Source organism: Clytia hemisphaerica, unplaced genomic scaffold, assembly GCF_902728285.1.
Source record: "Clytia hemisphaerica strain Z4C2 unplaced genomic scaffold, Clytia hemisphaerica genome assembly, whole genome shotgun sequence".
NCBI lineage: Eukaryota > Metazoa > Cnidaria > Hydrozoa > Leptothecata > Clytiidae > Clytia > Clytia hemisphaerica.
The window spans coordinates 28,242-52,790 of NW_027104356.1; the positions used below are offsets into that span (position 1 = coordinate 28,242).

Below are 24,549 nucleotides of genomic sequence, written 5' to 3' on the forward strand. Positions count from 1 at the left end.
CTAAAATTTGTAAATTTTGGGGATAAAGTCTTTCTAAGGGTGGCCAAAACGTCAAAAGATGGAAAAATTCTGGAAATTCATCAGTCTCTCTAAGGGTTGATTTTCAAACTCGGACATACCCGTCGTCTAGCAAACCTATTGTGGCCAGCCGGGCCCTGTAACCGTGTAAGCAGGAGTTAAGATCAGTCTCATCGGTCTTATATAGAGAAATTTCACCCTTTTGCTTTTTAATGTTATGAATACTTGAAAGCCTTAGAAAGTCTCTCAAAGGAGGTACGGAAACTAGTGATGCATAAAAGTTTCTCATAACAGAGTGATTGCTTTCGCTTTGTTCCGAAATGTATGAGACGGGAGAGATTGTAAAGCCAGTGATGTTTTGAAATAGTAGAGTAGAAATGAAGGGGAATGTATAATAAATTTCATCTGTATTTAGTTGTTTGTTTGTCTTTCTCTAAACACTATCATATAAATAAATTCTTTTTATTCATTAATTCAAAAAATAAAATTGATATGACCATTTATCACGCCACCTGTTCGCAAATAGCTTAAATATTTAAGTTTAATTTCGACGAAAAGTGAGTTAATGTTTGAGTTTATTTTTTAATTCCAGTTTCAACCCAAAATGCTGAGACCACCAAAAAAACATTAAAAATTTGTTATAATTAGATAGAATGTTCAAATATTATAACAAAATATTAAAAATTTTATTCACTATTTAAAAAAAAAACAATTCATTTTTTATGTCCATAAATTTCTTCCACAAGACGTAAACACATCAATTTCTTTTACCTAGACGTAAAGCTAACCCGACGCATAGTTCACTAATATGTAATAATGTTTTTCGAAATCTCTAATCTATCATGAAAGTAAGCCTTTCACTCGAAGATTTCGCTGCGGGGATAATAGGCCAAGAAAAGATTGAAAAAATAATGGATTTACATTTTCCTCTTTCTATTAACTGGTTGAATACTAACTAGAGTAGAATGGATTGGATTTCTCATGCAAAAGGTTCTCTTGACTTTATCCTAACAGCGAGACTTTGTATGAAAACTCCATCATCCATGGTATTGAGGATCTCTGAGTAATCCTCCCTTTGAACCTTCATCTGACAAAGTCCATCACCATCGATATGAATCGAATATACAATTTCCAAAAGAACTAAAACAACACTGACGATCACGTCTTTCGACCCGACGTTGTATTAGGTTGTTGTAACATATGAGGTGGGGGCGTGTTCACTCCAAACATGGCAGGCGGTGGCGCCCTCATTTGTGGCGCGAAGTGGGGAGGAGCCATTGCACCACCAGGTTGCATCATCAAAGGATTCATCATGTTGGGATGTTGTTGTCGTATAGTTTGTTGTTGATTAGGGGATGGTTGCTAGAAGAAAATACATCGAAAGTATTGTTAAATGATTACCTTATCGGCCCTTTTTACGCCGGCCCAAATTTACGTTATTTTTTCAAGGCTGACGTAATAAGGACCGGCGTAAGGGATCAGAATTGAATTAGGCTTGGGCTAAAAATGGAAAATATTGAGCTTTAGCGTAGTAAGGACCGTTGTAAAAAGGACGAAAAGGTATTTCACACTCGTGTCCACATTCACACTCGTGTCCACGCATCATGCTCAAACATACACGAACTTATATAGCCATAGTTTTGAGAGAGGTACGATGTTCAAATACATTACACCTACATTACTCAGTTTGACGATAAAGACAGTATGTTGTTGAGAGAATCTGACGGTTAGACGCAGCTGAAATTCACTCGCAAATACCATAACAAATAATGTACTTACTACTGGCCTCATTGCTGAATTCGGTGTGGAGTTTTGTAACATGGAAGCCGAGCTTGTAGCAATACCTCCAGAAGCAACTGGTGGAGCGCCTGACATCATGGGCGGCCGTCCGGGCATCGGTGTCATAAAAGGTGGTCTGAAAGGCATTGGAGGTGGCATTCCAAATGGCGCCATTGGTGGACGGGTGTGGAAGGGCGGAGGAACGAATGAGGGCCTTGATGATGAAGATGGTTGACTATGTCTGAAAAATGAAGAGAGTAAAACTATTAAACATTTTCAAGTCTATGAATCATCGAAACTTTCGCTGTTTTAGTTTTAACTGCAACAGTTGAAAGAAGAACGGACATGTGACAACTTACCTTGGTAGTTTTGGAGAGTCTGTGGATGCTTCGTCAACTAAAGTGGAGAAAATAAAGAATAAATTCATTAAAATGTACCTAAATCCCCCCTAAATCAGACGAGAATTCAAGCTGAGATTTTAAGCTACTTCCCAATCAAACATGTATAGAAAAGTATAACCAGGTGACACAAATTAACACTAGAAACACTAAAAGCTCCCGCGAAAGACAATTTAAAAGAGAATACAGAACAGAACGAAGCTTACGAGATTTGTTACTGTTAGTTGGACTGTTAGCGCGTTCCGATCCTCCCATTGAACCTGCTTTACTGCTCAGTGGTGTAGAAGACTTTGCGTTTGTCTTCGTCATATCAATATCCAAAAGACGTTTCCGGTACACTTCTTTCTCTCTCTTGTGTTCATCGCACTCTCGGATAGCCGTTCGCATTTTGACGTAATTTCCGTGTACTTGTTCCTCGAGAGATGAGATTTGCTGTTTGTATTGCTTTTCGTTATTCTCAATCTCTTTCTCAAGGTCCGATACTCTTTGCCTGAAAAACAAAAATAAAAACAGAATGAAGCATATGGTTTTTCTGATTTCAAATCACAAGAAAATTAAATGACGTACCCATTAAGGGCTACTTAGACTACACAATATAGTACTTTATTGGCACTCAGCAAAATATTGTCAATATATTGTGTACTAGTTTCTGTGGCCCTTTACCAACTTAATTCAGGATAAGAGACGTATTGATAGTGCAACTATGAATAATTAAATTCTGAAAACAATTGAAGACACTTACAAGAGATGGGCAGTTTTAGATTCATTTTCACCGATCGAATCGATGTGTTTCTTCAAGCCTCGAATTTGTTCGGATCTTTCTGCGTTTGCCCTTCGAAAAATAAAACACATTCAAAACACAAATTATTCATTCGGTCTTCATGTTTTGAGCATTTCCTAAAGTCCGCCAACCCGTCATACAATTATGATCACTAGTAGTGTAACTCCGTTATGAATTTCCAAGATAGCCTAAATTACGTTATCAACTTTTCTAAAGTCTAAAAAGTCTTCATAGAGATTTAAACCAAGATACTCAACCAAATCAACGGATAGTATCAAAGTCTGTGCAGTAATCAATGACTTAGGTTAGGGCCTATTCCTACTTGGGAAGGTAGTCTATGCACCAGTGATCTATGAGTTAGGTTAGGGCCTATTCACACTTTATCTTGTCAAACGAATGTACCAGGAATACCTTTGGAAATCGTTTTCACGTTCACCAAAGAACTTTTCGATGGTCCTCAACTCAATCTGTTTCTTTTCCAGATTCTTCTTCAGTTCGGAAGCCTCACTGGTGACGTCACCGTACTTCGTTGAAACGCTTGATAATTTCTCTGCAAAAAAGAAAACATAATATTATATCACTTAAGACGACTCGTGATATACATCTCAACCTTATCATAACTAAAGATATCTCCTGCCATTTACTTACACAGCATTTTTGAAATAAAAGAAAAGAACTAATTTCTGGCATACCGGATAAGTGGGATGGGGGAACCTGGAAACCTAAAGTGGGAACCTAAATGAACACCTGAAAAGTGGGATGGGGGAACCTAAGTGGGAACCTAAATGAACACCGGAAAAGTGGGATGGGGGAACCTAAGTGGGAACCTAAATAAACACCGGAAAAGTGGGATGGGGGAACCTAAGTGGGAACCTAAATAAACACCGGAAAAGTGGGATGGGGAACCTAAGTGGGAACCAAATAAACACCCGGAAAAGTGGGATGGGGGAACCTAAGTGGGAACCTAAATGAAACACCGGAAAAGTGTGGATGGGGAGAACCTAAGTGGGAACCTAAATGAACACCGGAAAAGTGGGATGGGGGGAACCTAAGTGGGAACCTAAGTTGTTTAATTATTAATAGAATTGGAATATTTTTCTTTAAAAACAATACATAAAGATAAGAAAGATATTATATGGCAAGGAAAGAAAAAACCTTTTATCATAATAAGAACACCAGTTATTACTTTTACATTACCGGTTCGCAAACAATAATGTTGAAAAAAAACAAAAGGATTTATTTATTCAATTAGCTCAAAAAAGCATGTTTATTATCAGCAGTTTTATAGTGCATCTTTTTGAAAGGTTCTTTTTAGTAATTGACTTAATTGACTTTAAACTTTAAACTTTAAACCGTCATATCTTCAAATCTAGAAGGAATTAGAAGTTCGTTCAGAGCTCGATGGATAACTTAGAGCTCTTCTTTCTTTTGCACGGATCTAATTTGCTTGAATACAGAATCTAGTAAAACATTATTTACGATCTAGTTTTTGTTCACTCTTGATGCAATACACATTGTTTTTTATTAGCAGCTCCAATTTTCGGGTCAGGGCTGGGGTCGCTTAGCATTTAACGGATTCTAGCTCGTTTTTCTTTCTGTACCAACCAAACAGTACAGCGTGTGAATACACTTCATTAATGAAAAATGTTTGATAGTAAAATAGAACATATTGCACGGTTGCCACGTTTCAATACACATAAGCATAGATCACGGGGGGGGGGGCACTCAAGGTAAACGACCTACCGTACGTGCGGCCCTTTTTTCCAAGCTTCCCAAAGTACACTGTAAGGGTGGAAATGAGCAAAAATGAGAATAAGTGCACTCTAAGGGTTTAAAATTTGGTCAAAGCCAGTCCGGCTTTTAGAATTTTATCCGAACAAGTGTCATGTTTTAACACTGGGTAAATTTTGGAACATCAAATATGTCCATCCCTATCAGGATCTGTTCTAGAACATGTTGACCAAGAAAAAGATCTAGGAGTGATAATCGATAGTGACCTGACCTTTGAAGCCCATATATTCAGTAAAATCAAGAAAGCTAACTCTATCGTTGGCTTGATTAGCAGGAGCTTCGAATTTCTCTCACCAGATATGTTTCGAACGCTTTTCATTGCATTTGTCAGACCCCATTTGGAATATGCACATGTAGTATGGTCTCCAAGGCTAATCAAACATATCAATATCATCGAGGGCGTCCAACGAAGAGCTACAAGGCTAGTTAGTTGCTATAGAAACTACTCATACGAAGATCGGCTACGACTCATCAATCTACCTAGCCTAAAGACCAGGCGGCAAGTTGGTGATATGGTGGAAGTTTTCAAGAACCTCCACATTTATGACGAGTCTATAAGATCAGAGAAATTTACTCCTCGAACACGACCACGACGTCAGCATGATTACGAGCTTCAAAGGAACTTTGCTAATGACGAAGAAAAAATAAAAAATTAGGTTCCCACTTAGGTTCCCCCATCCCACTTTTCCGGTGTTCATTTAGGTTCCCACTTAGGTTCCCCCATCCCACTTTTCCGGTGTTCATTTAGGTTCCCACTTACGTTCCCCCATCCCACTTTTCCGGTGTTCATTTAGGTTCCCTATAACGATCATTACTTATGTTCAAACTGCGTCCGAATAACGAAGAACCTAAGAAATAAAGTGGGAAAAAACACTCAACATATGATGCAAAATGAACTTAAAAAGAAAGACGACGTCATACAAAAACTGAACAACGAGGTCAACACCAACACCAAAACCCGTGATTCCATCAAAAATGATCTCAAAATTTTTCTGGCAGGAAAGCTACAAGAAATGGAAGAAAAGACAAGAACCATGATAAAGGAAGAAATCAAGCACACAACAGAAATAATGACAGAGACATCAAAGAAAACATACGCCGAAATTACTAAGAAGCACAAAGAGACTTAAGATCTGCCGAACAACAAAAGCGGAAGGAAGAAAGTGAAAAGAAAGACATAGACTAGAAAAACTGAATATCATCGTTCACGGGTTTCTCGAATATTCAGGCCCAGATAAGGAAAAAGAAGAAAATGGGGAAAAATATGACATATTTCGGTTCCGAGAACTCCTGGAGGACATCAATGTTTCAGAAATAAATGTTACTCACCACAGATTAGGAAACAGAAAAACAAAAAATGGCCGTCCTCTTAAAGTCACCCTACAAAGTCAGCATGACAAAGATCTTATCATGAAGAATTTACACATGCTGAAAGAAACTTGTTTCTTTCAGGTAAGTATAACGGAAGATTTCACAATCAACGAACGGAAAAAGATAAAGGAGATGCACGAACAAGCAAAGAAACTTAACAAAGACAATAAGAATAAAGACTTCAACTGGCGCGTTAGAGGGAGCCCAAGAACAAAACTACGAATCGTTAAAAAATTACAAAATCAAACAAATATATCTTCAAATTATAATGAACAAAAATACACTACAGAAGAAATCGTCAGCGATTGGGCATCAACAGATGATGTAGACTATTCGTCTACAGATGATGATGAATGAATCATTTTGTAAATAGGCAGTCGAACTCTATTAGCTTTAAAGCTAGTACATATTTGTACACTTTTTTCGACTTTAAAGAATATACACATTAACACATTAACATTCCCACTTACGTTCCCCCATCCCACTTTTCCGGTGTTCATTTAGGTTCCCACTTAGGTTCCCCCATCCCACTTTTCAGGTGTTCATTTAGGTTCCCACTTAGGTTCCCCATCCCACTTTTCAGGTGTTCATTTAGGTTCCCACTTAGGTTCCCCCATCCAGCTTTTCCGGTGTTCATTTAGGTTCCCACTTAGGTTCCCCCATCCCACTTTTCCGGTGTTCATTTAGGTTCCCACTTAGGTTCCCCATCCCACTTTTCAGGTGTTCATTTAGGTTCCCACTTAGGTTCCCCCATCCCACTTTTCAGGTGTTCATTTAGGTTCCCACTTTAGGTTCCCAGGTTCCCCCATCCCACTTATCCGGTATGCCCTAATTTCTCCTCTCCCGGGCCCCGCGACCATAAAAAATCTGAGAAATTCTTTTGTTTATTCTGCTTTGCCGGCCTAAGAGGCGTACCTCCTCTCTATATCAAGAAGATATCATCAAATATGGAGAAGATCATGTTTCTGGTTACCGACCTTGACTTTTGTTGAAGGTTCAATTGAATTGTTGAAGGAAAAATTAATGATTTAGATTTAAGACATTTAAGTAAATATTGGAGTAAGTAAATACCTTCAAGGGTAGTGCGTGTAATTTTCAATTGACCAAGTTCTTCTTCTGTGGAGTTCAATTTCAATCGCGTTTCTTCCAATTCTGCTTGTGACTAAAACAGAAAAATGAAAAAGTTTTTCATAAATTTAAATACATACGTTGACCCAACAAAATATATGCAACTAAAAATAAACCTCGAAAGAGAACACCAACTCTAGTACTAGTTCTATCAATCGAAAGCTTTCACTTTTTTGATGTCAGCAATTTCCTAAAGAACAAAAAGGGTACAGTCTACTCTTCAAACCCCTTTATTGCCTTGTGTCCGATTGTCCAACTTTAAAAGCTCCTTTAAATAATATGACACTGGAAAATTAGAAGGGGTACTACAAGTCGGAGAATCACTGGCACTCCGAAAAAAAAGAGCGATCAAATACCTTGGTAGCATCCATAAGGCGTTGCAATCGTTCCGCTTTCAACTGTTCTACTAAACAAATGCGAAGAAAAGAAAGCAAGAATATTACAAAATGTCGATGGACTGTCATATTAAAAAATTATAGTGATCAGACAATGGGACTTGAGAAGGACGGAAAAATTAGCCCGCTCCTTTCAAACGTGATTGGCAAACAAAATATCAATAAGTAGGGCAGTGTAGAGTGGTATTATGTTGAAGGAATAAGAAAATGATATTTAAAGAATTTCTTAGCTGTATGGATCGTGAACCACGAATGAATTCTTACGCACCATCAATCTCAGCGTCTTCTTCCACGTTTTCGAATTCTTTGGACGTCTCGTTGTCCACAGAAAATTTACTGATTGATAACAAGTTTTCTTGTAAAACCTGATCAAATGACAAGAGAGATATGTAAAGTAGTAAGTTCACTCAACTTAAGGGAAGGCTTGGCTACGTCATATATTCTTTCGTTTCGAATGTGGAACTCCTACTTTAAGTAAAGCTTGAAAACCGCGAGTTGTCTTATTGCGTAGACTAGTGAAGATCCGTCTAACCGTTCCAGCAATGTTTGGCTCACGATTGAAAAAGAGTTAAATTCTATATTTGAGAAAAACCATTAGGCTAATGATGTTTTTACAAAACCAAAAAGTCCAATGACTCATTTTGAAAGTGTGAACATGAACTTACTTTAATTTCAGTTTCCAGGGTGTGAGTCTTAAGTTTTTCAGATTCGATATTTTCTTCTAATTCTTTCTTCAATTCTTCAAGCAACTCCATACTATGATGAAAATGAAATACAATTTTTCTAACAAACTATGAAGACGACTTATCGGCCATGCTTTTTTCTGATTTACCTTAAATTTTCGAGTTTCAAAATGTTCGAAATTTAAAATGTTCGAATATCAGAATACTCGAATCGCGCTGTTGACGGCTGGAATTCAAAAGATGTCAGTACGGAGACCAGACACGCTTTATTCTATAACGGAAGCCGGATCCAGTCAAAATATTTAGAGATCAGTGACTCTGAAATTAACATACGAGAAAAGTGACGGAGGGAACATTATGCGAAAAGTCAGTTATAAAGCACCATCTCATAACATCAATCAGTAAGCCAAGAAAAGTGTCCATTGGGATCACATATAGTTTACCAAGTAATGAACCATTAAAATGTGATTACCTCTTTTGTTGTTCTCCAATAAATTCATCTTTCTGCAAAGGAAATATCAAAGTATAGTCAGTCTATCATGGAAGTGAAGTAGAATCAATAGAAACGGTGTAGATAGGTGACCCTTTTCTGTACCTTTTTAACATAATGAAAAGTGGCGTCTCTGAACAGTACGTCCCCAATCCTACTTTGTCAGAGCGAAGCCTCCGATTTCGGGGCGTATTAAGTAATTAACTGGGGAAAATCATACCTGTCCGAGGAGCTTATCTTTATCGTCCAGTTGATTCTTCATCATTTGTGCGTCTTCTTCAAATGTTTGAATGTTCACATCTTTCGTATCTAACTCTTTGATCACCTGTTCAAGAAAGAGGTTGGGAACGAGTCAATTGTGCGTTTGAAAGAAGATCAACAAAGACGATGTGTTCCTCTTTTCTAGATTACTTACTGAATAAAGGAATTGGAAGCGAGCAAAGTAGGAGTCATATATTGGAGAAGATTCATGTTTTTAGGGACAATAACGCAGATTAACAGCAACGAAACGAACTTATTCTTGTACTTCACAACACTGAATGCTTAGACAAGATATATCAGCAGGATTAAATAGTTGGGTTTTGAAAAGATAAAAACGGTCAAATGAGGTTCTTCTATCTTAACTTACAAACATAAATTTTTCTTCGACTTGTTTCAGCTCTTGTTTGGTTTCTTTGACATCCTGTTTTGCTTCATCGATCACTTGTTTCAGATTGTCAACTTCGTTCTCTTTGGTTTTGATGACCTCCAACTGTTGATCGCGTTCTTCTTCCAGCGCTCGAACATTCTCCCTTGTTTTCTATGCAGAAGAAGAGTCGATGAAAAGGGAAACAAGCAACATGCTGAATGGACCTACCTGATGATGAAACTTAGATAGCAATAAGGAGAAAAGCAATCATTAAGAAAATATAGCGCTTAGCGAAAATGCATTAAATGTCATCATTGATTGTTGATGGGGGGAGGGGTTTAGGGAAAAAAAGAAATAGAAAGTTCTGGTTGCAAAAATGCAAAAGTTTTATTGACAATTGAATCATGCTTGATGGTGGCATTGTTATCAATAATTTTTTTAAGTGAAAAAACAAAGGAATGTATGGAAAAAGCCCATTTCAAATCTGCAAAAACGGCGATTTCCGGCATATTTCCGGCATTTTCGGCCGGAAAAATCTTTTTCTCAAAAATAGGACTCGGCCATGTTTTGGGCATTGTTATTAGGCATCTTTGAGCAAAAAATCAGAAAAAACTAATGATAAAATCTCAAGAAAATGCCAAATAAACAGTTTTTCCGGCATATTTCCGGTATTTTCGGCCGGAAAATTTTTTTTCTCAAAAATCAGACTCGGCCATGTTTAGGGCATTGTTAATACGCATCTTTGAGCAAAAAATCAGAAATAACTAATGATAAAATCTCGAGAAAATGCCAAAAAACCTGTTTTTCCGGCATATTTCCGGCATTTTCGGCCGGAAAATTTTTTTTTCCAAAATCAGTCTCCGTCACATTTTAGGTATTATCATTTTGCATCAGTGTGCAAAATTTCATAAAAAAATATAAAGTACAGCTCGAGAAAATCAAGAAATACTGTTTTTCCGGCGAAAATGGGCTGCACCGGCGATTTTTAGAAAGTTCCGGCTTCAAAACTCAGTTCTATTGACGATTGAACCATGCTTCATGGTGGGCATTGCTATCAATAATGTTTTTGTGTGAAAAAACAACGAAATAAAAGGAAAAAGTCCGATGAAAATCTGCAAAAAAAAAAATGGCGATTTCCGGCATATTTCCGGCATTTTTCGACCGGAAAAAAATTTTTTTCTCAAAAATCGGACTCGGCCAAGTTTTGGGCATTGCTAATACGCATCTTTGTGCAAAAAATCAGAAAAAACTAATGATGAAATCTTGAGAAAATGCCAAAAAACCGGTTTTTCCGGCATATTTCCGGCATTTTCGGCCGAAAATAAATTTTGTTCGAAAATCGGGCTCCGTCACATTTTGGGCATTACCATTTTGCATCATTGTGCCAAAAATCAAAAAAAACTAATGAGCCAATCCTGAGAAAAGCTGGTAACAGACGGACGGACGAACGGACGAACGGACGGACATCGGTTAATTTATAGGACCTCTACCCCACCGGGGTAGGTCCAAAAAGAAATCCACATACATCTCTTACGCAATGATTTCAGACCAGCAGCTGTAGTCTAGCGCGCAAGACAACTAATTCAAACATATAGTAGAAAGTAGGCAAAAAATAAAGGCACCCCTAACAGTTATCGTATCTTCATATAGCACTCAAATTACTGTATTACATGGATTAATAACAAATCCGGTCTAAACGAGGTAATGTTTTGGATTACTTTCCTTGTATCATAAATAAACCAAAACAGAAGTAGAATAACCGACCTCGTGTTCTTGTTCAGCTTGCGTCAGATTTTCCTTCAAGCGATCCATATCCTCTCCGAGGCTTTTTATCTCCTTCTTTCGATCTTCGTTCTGAAAAATTACGAAAAGGAAATACGAGCGGTCAATTTTAGGTATTCTCTTACAATACAATATTTTAATATCAAAGGCATCTAAAAACGTTTCTGTTAACAAACTATTTCAGAAATGTTCGCATTTTTATGAATTTTTGAACTAATTTCAAACCCACCTGTGTGTCGAGCTCATTTTTCGCTGTTTTTTCCTCTTCTAGCTTAGTTTCCAACTCATCTTTCTCATTTTGTAAATTTTGTACTTTAACGTCATCAACAGCGCTTTCCGTACTTCGGTCTGCAATCTTGATTTGTGGTTGAGTGGAACTCTGAAGCAAAGCAGTTTAAATACCGTATTACTTCGAATAAACACCCAAGGAGTTCATTATTTTTTTGGTTTTTAGAAGGGGTGTTAAATCGATAAGCGTTTAAATAAGGGTTTGAGAACAAATATATTAACTCAGAAATGTATTAACCGGTCAAAATCAGTTCGAATAATAAAAGAATACAATTACTTTCATATATCTTAGTTTTCTTTCGTACAATACTTCCTTGTAGCTACCTGTTTCAAACAAACGCTCCTCCAAGAGGTGAGCCGTTTATTCGAAGTAATACAGTATTAATTTCAAAGTTATAAGTTAAACATTTGAACATTTTGCTTGTAGCTTTTACTATTTAACTGATAATGGACGTTTCTGTTCGAAATGTTATATATCTTGATTTTTTTAAAAATGAAAGAGCCATTCTCGAGAAAAGCTACTACCTAAGTAATTGAAAATGTGCTTATAAAAAAATATCGAATTTGGCCAGTTTTTCTATAAAAACACGCGAAGCAACCAAAATTTCATGTCTAAACACACATATTCTTCAAAAGTAAGCCCTCACGAGCAAAAAAAACATCTACCTCATAAAAAAATTGAGTAATTTGACTAAGAACATTGATGTATGCTTATTAATAGTGATTCTTATAGATAAAAACATGCATTTTTTGAGCCAACAAATTTTTTTTTGCAAAAATCTGCTTGAGCCATTATTTACCTATGATGGTACCCTACTTTCATGCAAAAAATCAGAAAAAAAATTAATGATGCAATTTTTCAAAGTCCAAAATACCCGCTTTTTAGCTGTTTTTTGGCCCAAATTTGCCCCAAAATTTTTTGTTGAAAATCGGGCTCCGTCACATTCGAGGATTTATAGTTACACATCTATGTGCAACAAATCAGAAAAAACTAATGAGCCAATCTCGAGAAAAGTTGGTAACGAACGAACGAACGGACGGACAGAGGTTAATTTATAGGAGCTCCAACCCACCGGGGTAGGTCCAAAAATCCAGTTTGCTTGGACATAATGATCATAATAATGAGACATTTTCAGGCCATTAGAGCTGATTAGAATGGTTCCTACGAGTTTTCAACTGTAAAAGTAAATAAATAGTAATCTTACGTTTTGGAAGTAAGCATAAAAGATGATATGGTTGATGAAACCAAGAACCAACAATCCAAAGATGGGAACAGAAATGGCATCAATGGTTGATAACATTACCGTTACATCCTGTGGTAAAGAAAAAAATGTTTTTCGATCAGCGAGTGGTTTTGATGCAACTTTGTTTAAAAATCTCGAGAAAAAGTCATCCATCCATCTATTCACAAAAAATCAAAGTCAAAAGCGTGATCGGTTGTTTTTCTGACCAACTTCGGGATGGTAATTTCTTTTGAAATGAAGTTAAGCATTTACCTCTGCTTTCCCACCAATAGACAACACAAGACCAATAGTGTAGGAGAGAAGGATTTTGAAAAGAGCGCGAAAGCATTCAACGAAGTACGAAATCAGCGCGTAAATGCAAGAATTCATCCATCGAGTGAACGACTTGATGTAAGATGAAATGGAGGTTGATTTCGTTGGCAGGTCACTGTCGAGTGGATCGGCCGCTTGTTGATCCACATCCGCTGGTTTAATGAAGCGTTTACAAGTTGACAAAGATGGATGCTCCATACATAACTTCTTGACAGGATTATCGTCTGATAGATGCGAGAAATCTGGCTTTGTATCTTTTTTGGGTGTTTCTGCATCTGTCTTTTCTTGCGCATCTAATAGAGAATATGTTAAAAACAAATTCATGCCACATTATTATATCATTACCCTTTGATATAAGGAAAAAGTCGAATCGGAAAATCTTTAAAACATAAATGAAGGAATAGATTACATGAACATTTCATCGATTACATATTTATGTTTAGTGCGTCTGATATCTGAACTACGTGTCATTTAAGTGTGTGGTGCTCAAAGCAATTAATTTGAGAGATAAACAATATGAAATATGAGTAGTAGGTGCATCAACAAGAGGCTGCTGCGATATGAATGCCAGTTTTCGATGAATAGACACTAACAAATACCCTTTTGCTAGTTAGGATGTCCTGTTGAATAATGAAAAACTCCAGCATCCAAACAATTAATTAAAATAAAACTTAAAGAAAAAGTTAATGCACAATTATAATAGTTGCATTATTGTGTTTAATGCTGGAGTAATTATTCAATATGACATCCTATTTAGCAAAAAATCTATTTCAACGTTAAGAGGTTACACTGAAAAGAATCGACAATTTTATTAGAGAGAAGGAGAAACTCTCGATTGATGCATCTACTACTGAAAGACAATGAGATGAATGATGTGTGTGTACCTTTAGAATATTTCTCTTTCTCGTGTGATGGGTCATGGCTTTTCTCCGTGAATTCCTTTTCATCAGCAAATGATTGTTGTTCGTTTTCTGGTGGAGTGTATTGTGAAGTGGTTACTGGCGGAATGTCATTAGTGGAAGGTTCAGATGTGGATGGTTCAGATGTGGTTGGATCAGATTGTGGTTTGTTAGTTGGAGTTTCAGTGGGTTGAGAAGAGGTTTCGCTAGATGTTCCAGAAAGGGTATCTTTGAGTGAAGTTTCAGTAAGAGATGGTTGTGTTGAATCTCTTTGATCGTCAGAATATGTTGTGATGGGCTGTGTGGTAGTGGTTGTTGTAGTGGAAGATTGTTGTGCATCAGTGGATGGTGTGTTTGTGTTAGCATCGGTTGTCGTGGTGATGGGTTGTTGAGAGTTTTCTTCATTTTTTTGGTCAGTTGATTGCGTGGAAGGGATTTCGCTAGATTGAGAAAGCTGTTCTTGGATATCGTTGGCAGATTCTCCATTACCTGCACCGATGCCAGCAATGTTGGACAAGAGATCGTCAATATCTGAAGTTGATTCTTCTTTTCCTTTTTCAACTTCATCCTTCGTCTCCGTCTTCGGTTCTGTTTGATTCTCGCCTGGTTTCGACTCCTCAGTTGTCTTGGAGTGGATTTCATCTTTGATTTCTTTGGTAGGTTTAGTCCGTTGTTGGAATTTGCGTTGGAAGTTTCGTTTTCGGTTATTCTGGAAATTGGTGTCGTCCTTGTGTTTGTGCACTTCAGACGAAGTCGGTTCTTCAGAAATTCCTGATGCGGTGCGTTCGGCTTCTCCTTGTGGTTTTTGAATCTCTGCTTGTGTTGTTTGTTCTGGAGTCATCTTCTCCTCTGAAGTTATCGCTTCTTTGGTTTCTTCAACGGTCTTCGTTTCATCCATCGTTTGTGGTAACTTTGTTTCTTCCATTGGAGTTCCTTGATCTGCTACAACTGCTTTGGTTTCCTCTCCTGACTTAGCTCCTTCCTCTGTTTGTTTGTTTTCTTCAGGAGCTTTTATATCATCTGAATCAACTTGCTTTTTCTCTTCGTTTTCCATCTCAGCGGGCTTTATTTCTTGGTTTTTATTAGTAGGTTCGGTTTCTTGGTTTTGCTCAGAAGGTTTGACTTTTTGGATCTCCTCAGCATGTTTTGATTCTTGTGTTTCCTCCGCAGGTTTGGTTTCTCGAATTTCTTCAGAGGGTTTCATCTCTTGAGTTCCCAAAGCTGGTTTCGTCTCCTCAGCCGGTTTGGTTTCTTCAAGGGGTTTCGTTTCCTCGATGGGTTTAGTTTCCTTGGATTCCTCTGCAGGCTTAGTTTCTTGGGTTTCCTCCTTAGGCTTAGTTTCCTTGGCTTCCTCCGCAAGTTCGGTTTCTTGGGTTTCCTTGTTTGTTTTTTCTTCTTTTCCTGCAGGTTTTGATTCTTCTTCCTCATCATCAGTGGAGAAGAATCCCATCAAATTACTCATGAAACTTCCTCCATTGTCAGCCGGCTTCTCCTCCTTATTTTCTTCAACCATTTTATCTGGTTTTGTCTCTTGGGTTTCATCCTTCGGTTCTTCTGGTTCAGATTCCTTCTCGAGGTCTTTAGTGTTAGTATCTGGTGGTGTATGTGGAGCGTTAGGTTCTGCATCAACTAAACTATCGATGATCTGTTGTGTGTTATCTTTGTGTGTGGTGGATGTGTCTGTGTTTACAGCTATGTTCTTACCTTGTTCATCAGGATTTAGTTGAGAATTGCCTTCATTCTGTTTGGCTATCAATTCCTCTTGTAAACGAGCCTCTTCAATTTTCTGAGTTTCTAATTCTCTTTCAGCCTCTTCTTTTTTTCGAGCTTCTTCCTGTTGACGAACTTCTTCTTCAAGCCTTGTTCGCTCTTCTTCAACTCTACGGGCTTCCTCCACTTTCTGAGCTTCTTCTTTTTGTTGAGTTTCTTTTTGTACACGCGCCTCCTCTTTAAGCCTGGCCTCCTCTTTTAGCCTGGTCTCCTCTTTGAGTCTTGCCTCCTCTTTGAGTCTTGCCTCCTCTTTGAGCCTTGCTTCCTCTTCGAGCCTTGCTTCCTCTTCGAGCCTTGCTTCCTCTTTGAGCCTTGCTTCCTCTTTGAGCCTGGCCTCCTCTTTGAGTTTACCTGCTTCTTCTTCCTTCAAACGTGTCTCCTCTTTGAGACGAGCTTCTTCTTTGAGTCTGGCCTCTTCTTTGAGCCTAGCCTCCTCTTTGAGACGGGCTTCCTCAAGTTTTCGTGCTTCCTCTTCCCTGATTCTTGCTTCTTCTTTTAGTCGCGCCTCCTCTTTGACACGGGCTTCTTCCTTGAGACGGGCAATTTCTTGTTTTTTAGCTTCCTGCTCTTTAAGTTGAGCTTCCTCCTTTAAACGAGCTTCCTCCTTCAAGCGAGCTTCTTCCTTTAAGCGAGATTCTTCCTTTAAGCGAGCTTCTTCCTTTAAGCGAGCTTCTTCCTTTAAGCGAGCTTCTTCCTTCAAGCGAGTTTCCTCCTTCAACCGTGCTTGCTCTTCTGCACGAGCATCAGCCTCTCTCTGAGCTTCTGCTTTTTGTTGCTCTTCAATTCTTTGAGCTTCAGCTTTCCGCTCTTCTTCCAATCTTTGATCTGCTGAAACTTTCTCAAATTCAGCTTCCATTCTAGATTCAGTTTCATCTTTTGGCTGTCTTTTATCATCCTGCTTCTCCCCATCTTGATTTTCTGATGTTTGCTGGACTTCAAGTTCTTCAGTTTCGAGTACGTCTCGCTTTGTTCGAATAAGTGTTTCTCCTTCTTTTTGGCTTTCTTGTTGACTGGGTTCCTCTTTGGTTGTGTCAGTGTTAGCAAGATCATCTTTCTCATCAGGAGCAGCTTCAGAGTCTTTAGATCTTTCTCCATCTATAATTTGTGCTTCATCTTCTAGCACGAGACGAAGTGTATTTTGTGGGTTTTGTATGTCTTGAATGAGATTGGTGGAAATGAGGTTATCAATCATCTTCAGTGTGTCTTTCTCCAACTCTTGACCAGGGAAATGACTCGTTAGATAATCTTTGTATTGTTTACATCTCGTTTCAGAAAACTTTGGCAGTTGGATCAGCTTTTCGATGACAGGATCTGGGTCCTTCAGTGGTGCCATCGGAAGTCCTTCACAAAGGTTTTGTGGACTCTCTAAAAACAAATGAATCAAATGATCTGGTTAATACTATACTCTCAGGTGCCTAATAAACGTGGGGGTTGGAAATTTCAGAATTTTAATAAACGTGGAGGTCTTAATAAACGTGGAGGTCTTAATAAACGTTGGGGTCTTAATAAGCGTGGGGGTCGGAAATTTGATAATTTTTCGAAAATACCCCTAATTATTGGAAGCAAGAAGATGCACATATTTTGAGTGTAACACAACAATATGACTAAATGTTTTAATACAAAGTAAAAGATGAAAATGCAACAAAAGAACAAAAATTACTGTAACAAGCCCTCGTAAAAAGAGTACAGTACTGTATTACATGAATCTAGCAGTCTATCTAAAAAATACTTCATAAGAAATTTCTGAATTTTAATTTTAATTAATTAATTTAATTAATTAACTAATTTTAATTTTAATTTTAATTTCCTAATTAAGGTCTGTTGGGGTTGGAAAATTTTCGAAAAATTAATAAACGTGGGGGCACGTTTATTAGGCACCTGAGAGTAAGCAAATGAACATGCACTGTTTTATGATAACATGCATGTTTTGGCCACTGTTGTTCTTGCAGCTTAGCAGTTCAATTTCGAAAAACTTCATCTAACAATGTTATAAGCGAAACAGTAAACTTCACTCTTCAACTTCTTTCCACTCAACAGTCTGTATAATTCCATTTAAAAATTAATTCACCTCTTGCTCAGGTGTCACATCAGAACATTCAGGCAATGACTGTTGTTTGAACTAAACTTCATAAATGTCTACTCTTCAAACTTCCAAAGCACAGTGTTTGTGGATCAACTTTGCAACAAAAGTGGAGAATTTACAACAATCAATATTTATATTTATCTAAAAGTGACCATATCACTTGGACACTATCCTAAAATACTTTCTGGGGAACTGTCTATTTCTGATTGATGAGTATTAGTTGTTATAAATACCTTTCGGTTCTTCCTTTTTGATTTGATCTTGTAAGGGGACTTCTTGATCAGGTTTGTTTGTATCTAGAGAAAAAAAACCCAATATGGTTTATCATAAAAGTAAAATCCCCTTCCTAATTTGAATCTTTTTGGTAATTTTAAGTTTTGTTTTTCAATTACATAAGCAACTCACACTTTAGTAGATGGTTAATTGATGAATGAGAAGCTTTCCATTTTATTAAAGGGAAGCACACATTTTTCAGTAGAAAAAGAGGAGATTGCAAGATTTACAACGAGAATTAACTGAAGAGAATTTTTTGCAAGCATGAATTGGAATCAATGGGAATTTTAAATAAAGATCTTTAAACAAAAATTAGCGATTTTTTAATTCTTGGATGCTTCTGAAAATTTTGACCTCTTTTGCAAGAATAAACCTTGATTGATCTGTTAAGAATTTTGAAAAATATCAACTTTTAAGACAAAGGTTGGCAAAATTACAAAAGTTTCTGTTAGTGACAGCCTGTATGATTATATAGCAGAGCTTCATAAAAAAGATAACTGAAACTTTACAAATAAAAAAGAATTATGGATAGTTGCTTACTTTCTTCTTGTTTGATTTGTAGCTGTCCAGATTCTTTAGTGTCTTGGTTTTCCAAGGACTTTTCAACTTCTAAAAAGTTAAATAAGAAAAAAAATTAGTAAAATTCAATGATATTATATATAATAGCTTACAAGCTAAGTTGAATCCTCTAAAGTTTGAAGATTTTATCAAAACATTTAGAATCAAACCTAAGAACCTATTTTGATTGATTAGACCATGATTCTACCAAAATGGTTTTATACTGTTTATATAAAAGTGAATTAAAATTATTAACGTACCTTGTTCATTTTGCACTGGCTGTTGTTCATCATCTCCATTGTTTGAGTGAGTTCTTGAACCTAGAAATTGATGTTAGATGTGAATAATGTCTTAAAAAATGTAAAATTCAGCGAGTCAGCCTGAAGAACTCGACGACTGCAGATCAATCATAAGTCCAACTTATTTTGATGCATTATATTACCTTTTTCCACAGCCTTTCGAAGTATTCCTTTCAGGCTAGGACGTCTGTCAGAATTGCCATTAGCATTTTCTTTAGGTATTGATTTGGCTTCCTACGACAAAAGAATTAATAACAAATTTTTAGTCACTAATAAAATCGCCATGGAACATGTTGACTTAGAGATGGACTTTCGCTATTTAAAGCAAACCTGTGTACGAATGATGTTTCACTCCTTTGGAAATCAAATTCAAGTAGCAACTGCAATAATAAACTGAATTAGAAAAACAAACCTGTGATGGTGGCGCTTCCTGGGTTCCTATAACAGGACAAAAAGATTTTATTACATCAAAATTTGTGTATTACTACCAGGGAAAGGCTCATTACTACTAAAAATGTTTTCAACACCTCAGAAGCCTGCAGAAGCTTATGAAGAAGACAAGTGTTTAAAGAGTATTCTTTAATAAATGCTGTCAGTTGGGATTTGAGAGGATTCTGTCTGACAATACTATAAAAAAACCGATAAATTCCCTAAAGAAACCCAAGGGAAAAATGTTTGTTTAACGTCCATACGTTACATAACCTAGTGAACATTAACAAAATATGTGTGGATGATGGTTATTTATACAACGCTACCTCAATTCAAAAGGGGCCATTTTAACTAAATTTGAGATTTTTGGTTCTTCCTAATCTCTGGCTCATTGGCTTTCTTTTGATGTACATAACAAGGTTAAAAAGGCGAAAATGTTCTGAAAGTTTCCTGGATGTTCTGAAACATCAAATCTTGGCCACAATTTTGGGGATGAAATAGTTTCTCTAACCTAAGGGTGGCAAAAACGTCAAAAAATGGACGAAATTTCTCTTAGGGTTAATTTTCAAATTTTTGCCCAGACATACCTGTTATCTCACAAACCAAGTACCCCCAGGATGACATCCTAACTAAGACTTTTTGCTAGAGGTGATATCATGTTGGATAATTAAAAACTGGAGCCCAACATTATTGTTTCCCTTGAAACATGGACTTATCCCAACTTATTGATGGAGCTTTTTAAAATTATCCAACATGACATTGTGTCTAGCAAAGGGTCTATTCAGGAAAAATATGAAATGTGTTACGGCCATTCCAGAGGAAGGGGTATTTGATAGCATGTCCATAGAGGCTGTTAAATCTGTTTTCCCACCAAAAGTTCAATCTGTTTCCAATGCAATATCATCTTTCTGGAAACAGATATCTGTTTCCCAATTTATTATATGTCATCTCCTAGAAATATTAATCTGTTTCTCTCTGATGACGTCATCAGTTGGAGCGGGGAAACAGATATTTTTAAGAAAATGGTCTCTCCTAGAAAATCGGATCTGTTTCCCCATTTTTCTAAAAAAGCTCTCTCCTGGAAAAGAAACAGATATTTTGGGGGAAATGGGCTCGTTGGCTGCTTCTGTATGAAGCCCCTCTTTTTTTCAAATGCAGATTTAAAGAAATAACCAGACAATATTTCAGTGATCTAGGTTCCTGTTAATCCAGGTTTCAGATTCGATCATTCTTTCAACTCCATCTTTCACACTATTTTTGTTAAATCTATTTGCCATAGTTTTATCTATTTCAGAATAAAAGCATGTCTCTGAGGTTCTTTCTTTAATTGATTGATTCTTCTATCTAAACAACTTTGCATCAGTGCAGTAACAGACAAGTCATTTTCAGTGTACCATCGGAAAATGACGTCACTCATCCAACAATATGTCCAAACGTGCTAAAAGACATAGACTTTGACGAAAAAGATTTCATTGAAGCAATCTCAACATTGTCACCAAACTCTGCTCCAGGTCCTGATGGTTTTCCTGCGATTTTGCTGAAAAATGCAAAGAAGAACTTGCTAAGCCACTCGCAATATTCTGGAGGAACTGTCTGAACCATGGAGTAACAGAGGAGATTCACAAAAAAAATCATATCACACCAATATCAAAGGGTGGAGATCAAGGAGAGCCATCTAACTACAGGCCAGTATCACTTACGTCCCATCTCACCAAGGTGTTTGAAAAAATAGTTCGAAAGAAGATAGTCAAATTTATCAACAACAATGACTTGTTCAACCCAACACAGCATGGTTTCCGGGAAGGGCGATCATGCCTTAGTCAATTACTCAGCCACTATGACAGTATCCTATCAAAACTAGAAGAAGGATTGGATGTAGATGTTGTATATCTCGATTTTTCAAAAGCATTTGATAAAGTCGACCACAGGATACTGCTATCAAAACTGAAATCTATTGGAATAACAGACAAACTACTTAAATGGATTAAGTCATTTCTTCAAGACAGAAACCAAGTAGTATTTGTAGACGGTCACAAGTCGTACCAGGCAAAAATTCAATCAGGAGTACCTCAAGGATCGGTTCTTGGGCCATTATTCTTCATCATCATGATATCAGACATTGATGAAGGGACAACCAAAGCAGAACTTGCAAGTTTTGCTGATGACACACGAGTAAAGAAAGGAATCCAAAACATCATTGACCAGTTTCACCTACAAAACGACCTTAACAATGTTTATCAATGGTCGACCATAAACAAAATGATGTTAAATGGAAAAAAGTTCGAGCATCTCCATTATGGAAACGGACCAGCCACCAGTTATTTCACAGGTGAAGGAAAGATAATCCAAACCAAATCTTCAAGTTCAACAAGGGATCTTGGTGTTACCATGTCAGACGATGCGAAATTCAACCAACATATTCTAACCATTGTAGAAAAAGTACAGATACTCATTGGTTGGATTCTGAGAACATTCAGCTCAAGAGAACATGATGTCATGCTCACTCTTTGGAAGTCTTTAGTCATACCACACATCGATAACTGTTCTCAACTATGGTCACCCAATGAAGTTAATCTGATCCAGCAGATCGAAGATCTCCAAAAATCATTCACAAGGAGGATTAAAAACCTACACAACCAAAACTATTGGGAAAGACTACAAACATTAAAACTGTTTTCACTGCAGAGAAGGCGTGAAAGATATATTATCATATACACTTGGTGTATTATTGAGAAGCTTGTCCCAAATCCTGGGACAATCACGTTCTATGTCAATCCCAGACAAGGAAGAAAATGTCACATACCACTAGTGAAAAGGGAGCCCTGGCAAAAAGTCATATACTCAAGTTTTAAAGTCCAAGGACCAAGGCTTTTCAACTCGCTGCCAAAATGTCTGAGGGATCTCACTGGGTGCAAGAAATTGAAATTCAAAACTGAGCTGGATAAATATCTTTTTACAGTTCCCGACGAGCCACTCGTGACTGGCTACACTATGATGAGATGAGCTGAAACAAACAGCATCATCAATATGAAAATTTACATCGGTCCTCACAGGTCAGGATGGATGCATAAAGATATTACGAAACAAGCTCAAGGTAACTCAAGGTAACAGTGGAGGAAAAAACTTGCATAGCCATCAAATGACTGACCAATCAAAGCAGCAAAATTTCAAAACAAATGAACTACGCAGCTCCGCTCGCAGCTCTACTCTACCAGTTAGTCACACTAGCTTCCCGCCAAAATGCATATCAAAGATTAATGCTGCGAAAGCACTATATCGTTTACTTGACTCTCAAGCAAAAAAATGCGCCGCAAAACTTCTAAAGGGATTCATGAAAAAATAACCCGGCGCTTTTTAATGAAAATAACATTTTCAAAAACTTTGAGAAATTGCCTAAAATTTAAGCCATAGATGACAAAATTTAAGCCAAGCCAACCTTAAAAACTAATTTGAAGAGCAACTTCCCAAGAAAAAGATCTACGGGGGAGGCGGAACCCACCTAGATCCGCGCACCGCCGGATAGGCTTTTTCCCGGAAATTTTGCCGGACCTCAAACAATGACCCATTTACATGTGCGGAATTATTTTTACGTTAGCGTATAAACAAGGCCTTAAAAATCGAAGCGCTGTCTCAGGAATTGAATGACAAAATTTGGTTGGTTGATATTTGGCTCCTGCACGTTCGCAATCGGTAATTTTGTCTCATTTTAAGTTTGCAAGTTTTAATTGATTGTCTTGGGATCTTGAACTTGATTCAGGTAACTCTCATCCTTGTTGTTGAAATACATCCTGTAGATGACTGATGTTGTTTTTTCTGAAAGCTTAATTTCCTAGTGTGACTAACTGTCTACCATTTATGTTTTGATTTAATTTTGTATTTAAATGACCAGCCCAGGTCATTCATTTGATGAGGGCTATGTATGTTAGCCTCTACTGTACTGATGCAAGTTACCCGATCTCACGGTAATTGAGTTAAAGATGGCAGGTGAATCGAAGGATGAAATTGGACAGTCTTGCAACTTACTGACTTAAAAGAATCGGAAAATTAAGAAGAAAATTAGCTATCAGTCGGCTGCTGGATGGACAACGTAAACACCGGGCAACGGGATAAATAATTATCACACAGAAAGATCCCAAATCCAGCCTATAAATCATATTCAGGAACGTCACAAGAAAAATAGGGGAAGTAGTGGTTTATAACAAAAAAAACATGAGATTTACCTAAAAAATTCAAAACCGAAAGGAACAACAACACAACCACCACCGCTCGGTTCGCCATCTTTGATTTTTTTTTTTCTCGGAACTGTGCACGCGCCACGTCGTTTTGTGCTGTTACGGTGCAACAGTGCTTGATTTCCGTAGCCTTAGCTATCCGCTTAGATCTCCGGGCAAACTAGTCTGAATCGCAGACCTCTACAAAACCACAGGTAGTATACTGGGTCGTTTTTTTTCGTATTTCTTCGCTTCTTGACCTCGCAAAAACTTTAAACCCTATAAAGTTTCCTGTTAAGTTAAAGCTGTCAATATTGGAAAAGGTAAGTACTCTTGGGTACCTAATAGCAGGGGGGGCCTGGAATACGAAAAATATTCTGGGTGGGAAATTTTTGAAAAGGAGGCTAATACAGCAAAATTTCGATAAAAGAGGGAACTTTCAAAAATATTTTTTTCCAAAAATTAATAAGCAGGGGGGTTAGAATAAGAATGTCCTGGGTGGAAAACTTTCGAAAAATTAATTAGCGGGGGGGGGGGAATTAGGTACCCGAGAGTACGCTTTAGTATTTTGGAAATATCATTAAAGTGAAAAAAAAAAACAATGGAGTGCTCCCGCTGAGTATGACTATATACACCTCTGTGATGTGAATGTAGATTTTGTCCTCGTCAAGCTGAGATAGCAGTGCTGGTTGAGTTTGCTATTGTAACGTTTTTGTGACAAAGAAAGGACTAGAAAGTAAGGTTTACAGAGAAGAACTACTACACTGGAACATAAATCCAAATAAGTCGCAGCGTAGATTTCCCATGAGCTGTGAATCAATAACAAACATAAACGCGCTGCTACCGTCATGACCCAAATCACAATTTCTTTCTTTTCCACGATTGTTTGAGTTGATACGGGAACAACTAAATCCGTCAACTATTCCGATAAGATTTTTA

At 37.3% G+C, this 24,549-nt stretch overlaps 1 protein-coding gene across 3 annotated transcripts; it reads right to left on the minus strand.

Moving 5' to 3' along the window:
• Nucleotides 1-428: 428 nt before the first annotated feature.
• Nucleotides 429-23,725, minus strand: LOC136818266 (trichohyalin-like). Of its 3 annotated transcripts, none has more exons than XM_067074645.1 (24): nucleotides 23,620-23,725; nucleotides 19,383-19,408; nucleotides 19,114-19,204; nucleotides 18,932-18,991; nucleotides 18,654-18,722; nucleotides 18,074-18,136; nucleotides 13,973-17,122; nucleotides 13,029-13,381; nucleotides 12,738-12,845; nucleotides 11,474-11,623; nucleotides 11,227-11,316; nucleotides 9,463-9,633; nucleotides 9,055-9,159; nucleotides 8,817-8,848; nucleotides 8,327-8,417; nucleotides 7,930-8,026; nucleotides 7,623-7,672; nucleotides 7,210-7,300; nucleotides 3,388-3,526; nucleotides 2,938-3,027; nucleotides 2,402-2,685; nucleotides 2,157-2,193; nucleotides 1,798-2,038; nucleotides 429-1,380 (listed from the first exon to the last, which is right to left on the minus strand). In XM_067074645.1, the coding sequence occupies exons 1-24, from the start codon at nucleotides 23,675-23,677 to the stop codon at nucleotides 1,177-1,179; spliced, it is 5,850 nt and encodes a 1,949-aa protein (XP_066930746.1). In that variant the 5' UTR covers nucleotides 23,678-23,725; the 3' UTR covers nucleotides 429-1,176. The 3 variants fall into 3 exon arrangements, with proteins under 3 accessions (XP_066930746.1, XP_066930744.1, XP_066930745.1); XM_067074643.1 differs by having other exon boundaries at nucleotides 7,623-7,669; nucleotides 23,620-23,724; XM_067074644.1 differs by lacking the exon at nucleotides 18,654-18,722 and having other exon boundaries at nucleotides 23,620-23,724.
• Between the last annotated feature and the right edge of the window lie 824 nt (nucleotides 23,726-24,549).

Excerpts from the sequence above, each read along its gene's own strand:
- LOC136818266 (XM_067074645.1), bottom strand. The coding sequence starts at position 23,677 with ATGGCGAACCGAGCGGTGGTGGTTGTGTTGTTGTTCCTTTCGGTTTTG. Across the intron at positions 12,846-13,028 it reads CTATTGGTGGGAAAGCAGAG|GATGTAACGGTAATGTTATC; the intron begins GTAAATGCTTAA and ends TCTTTACCACAG. Across the intron at positions 7,301-7,622 it reads GCCTTATGGATGCTACCAAG|TCACAAGCAGAATTGGAAGA; the intron begins GTATTTGATCGC and ends TTTCTGTTTTAG.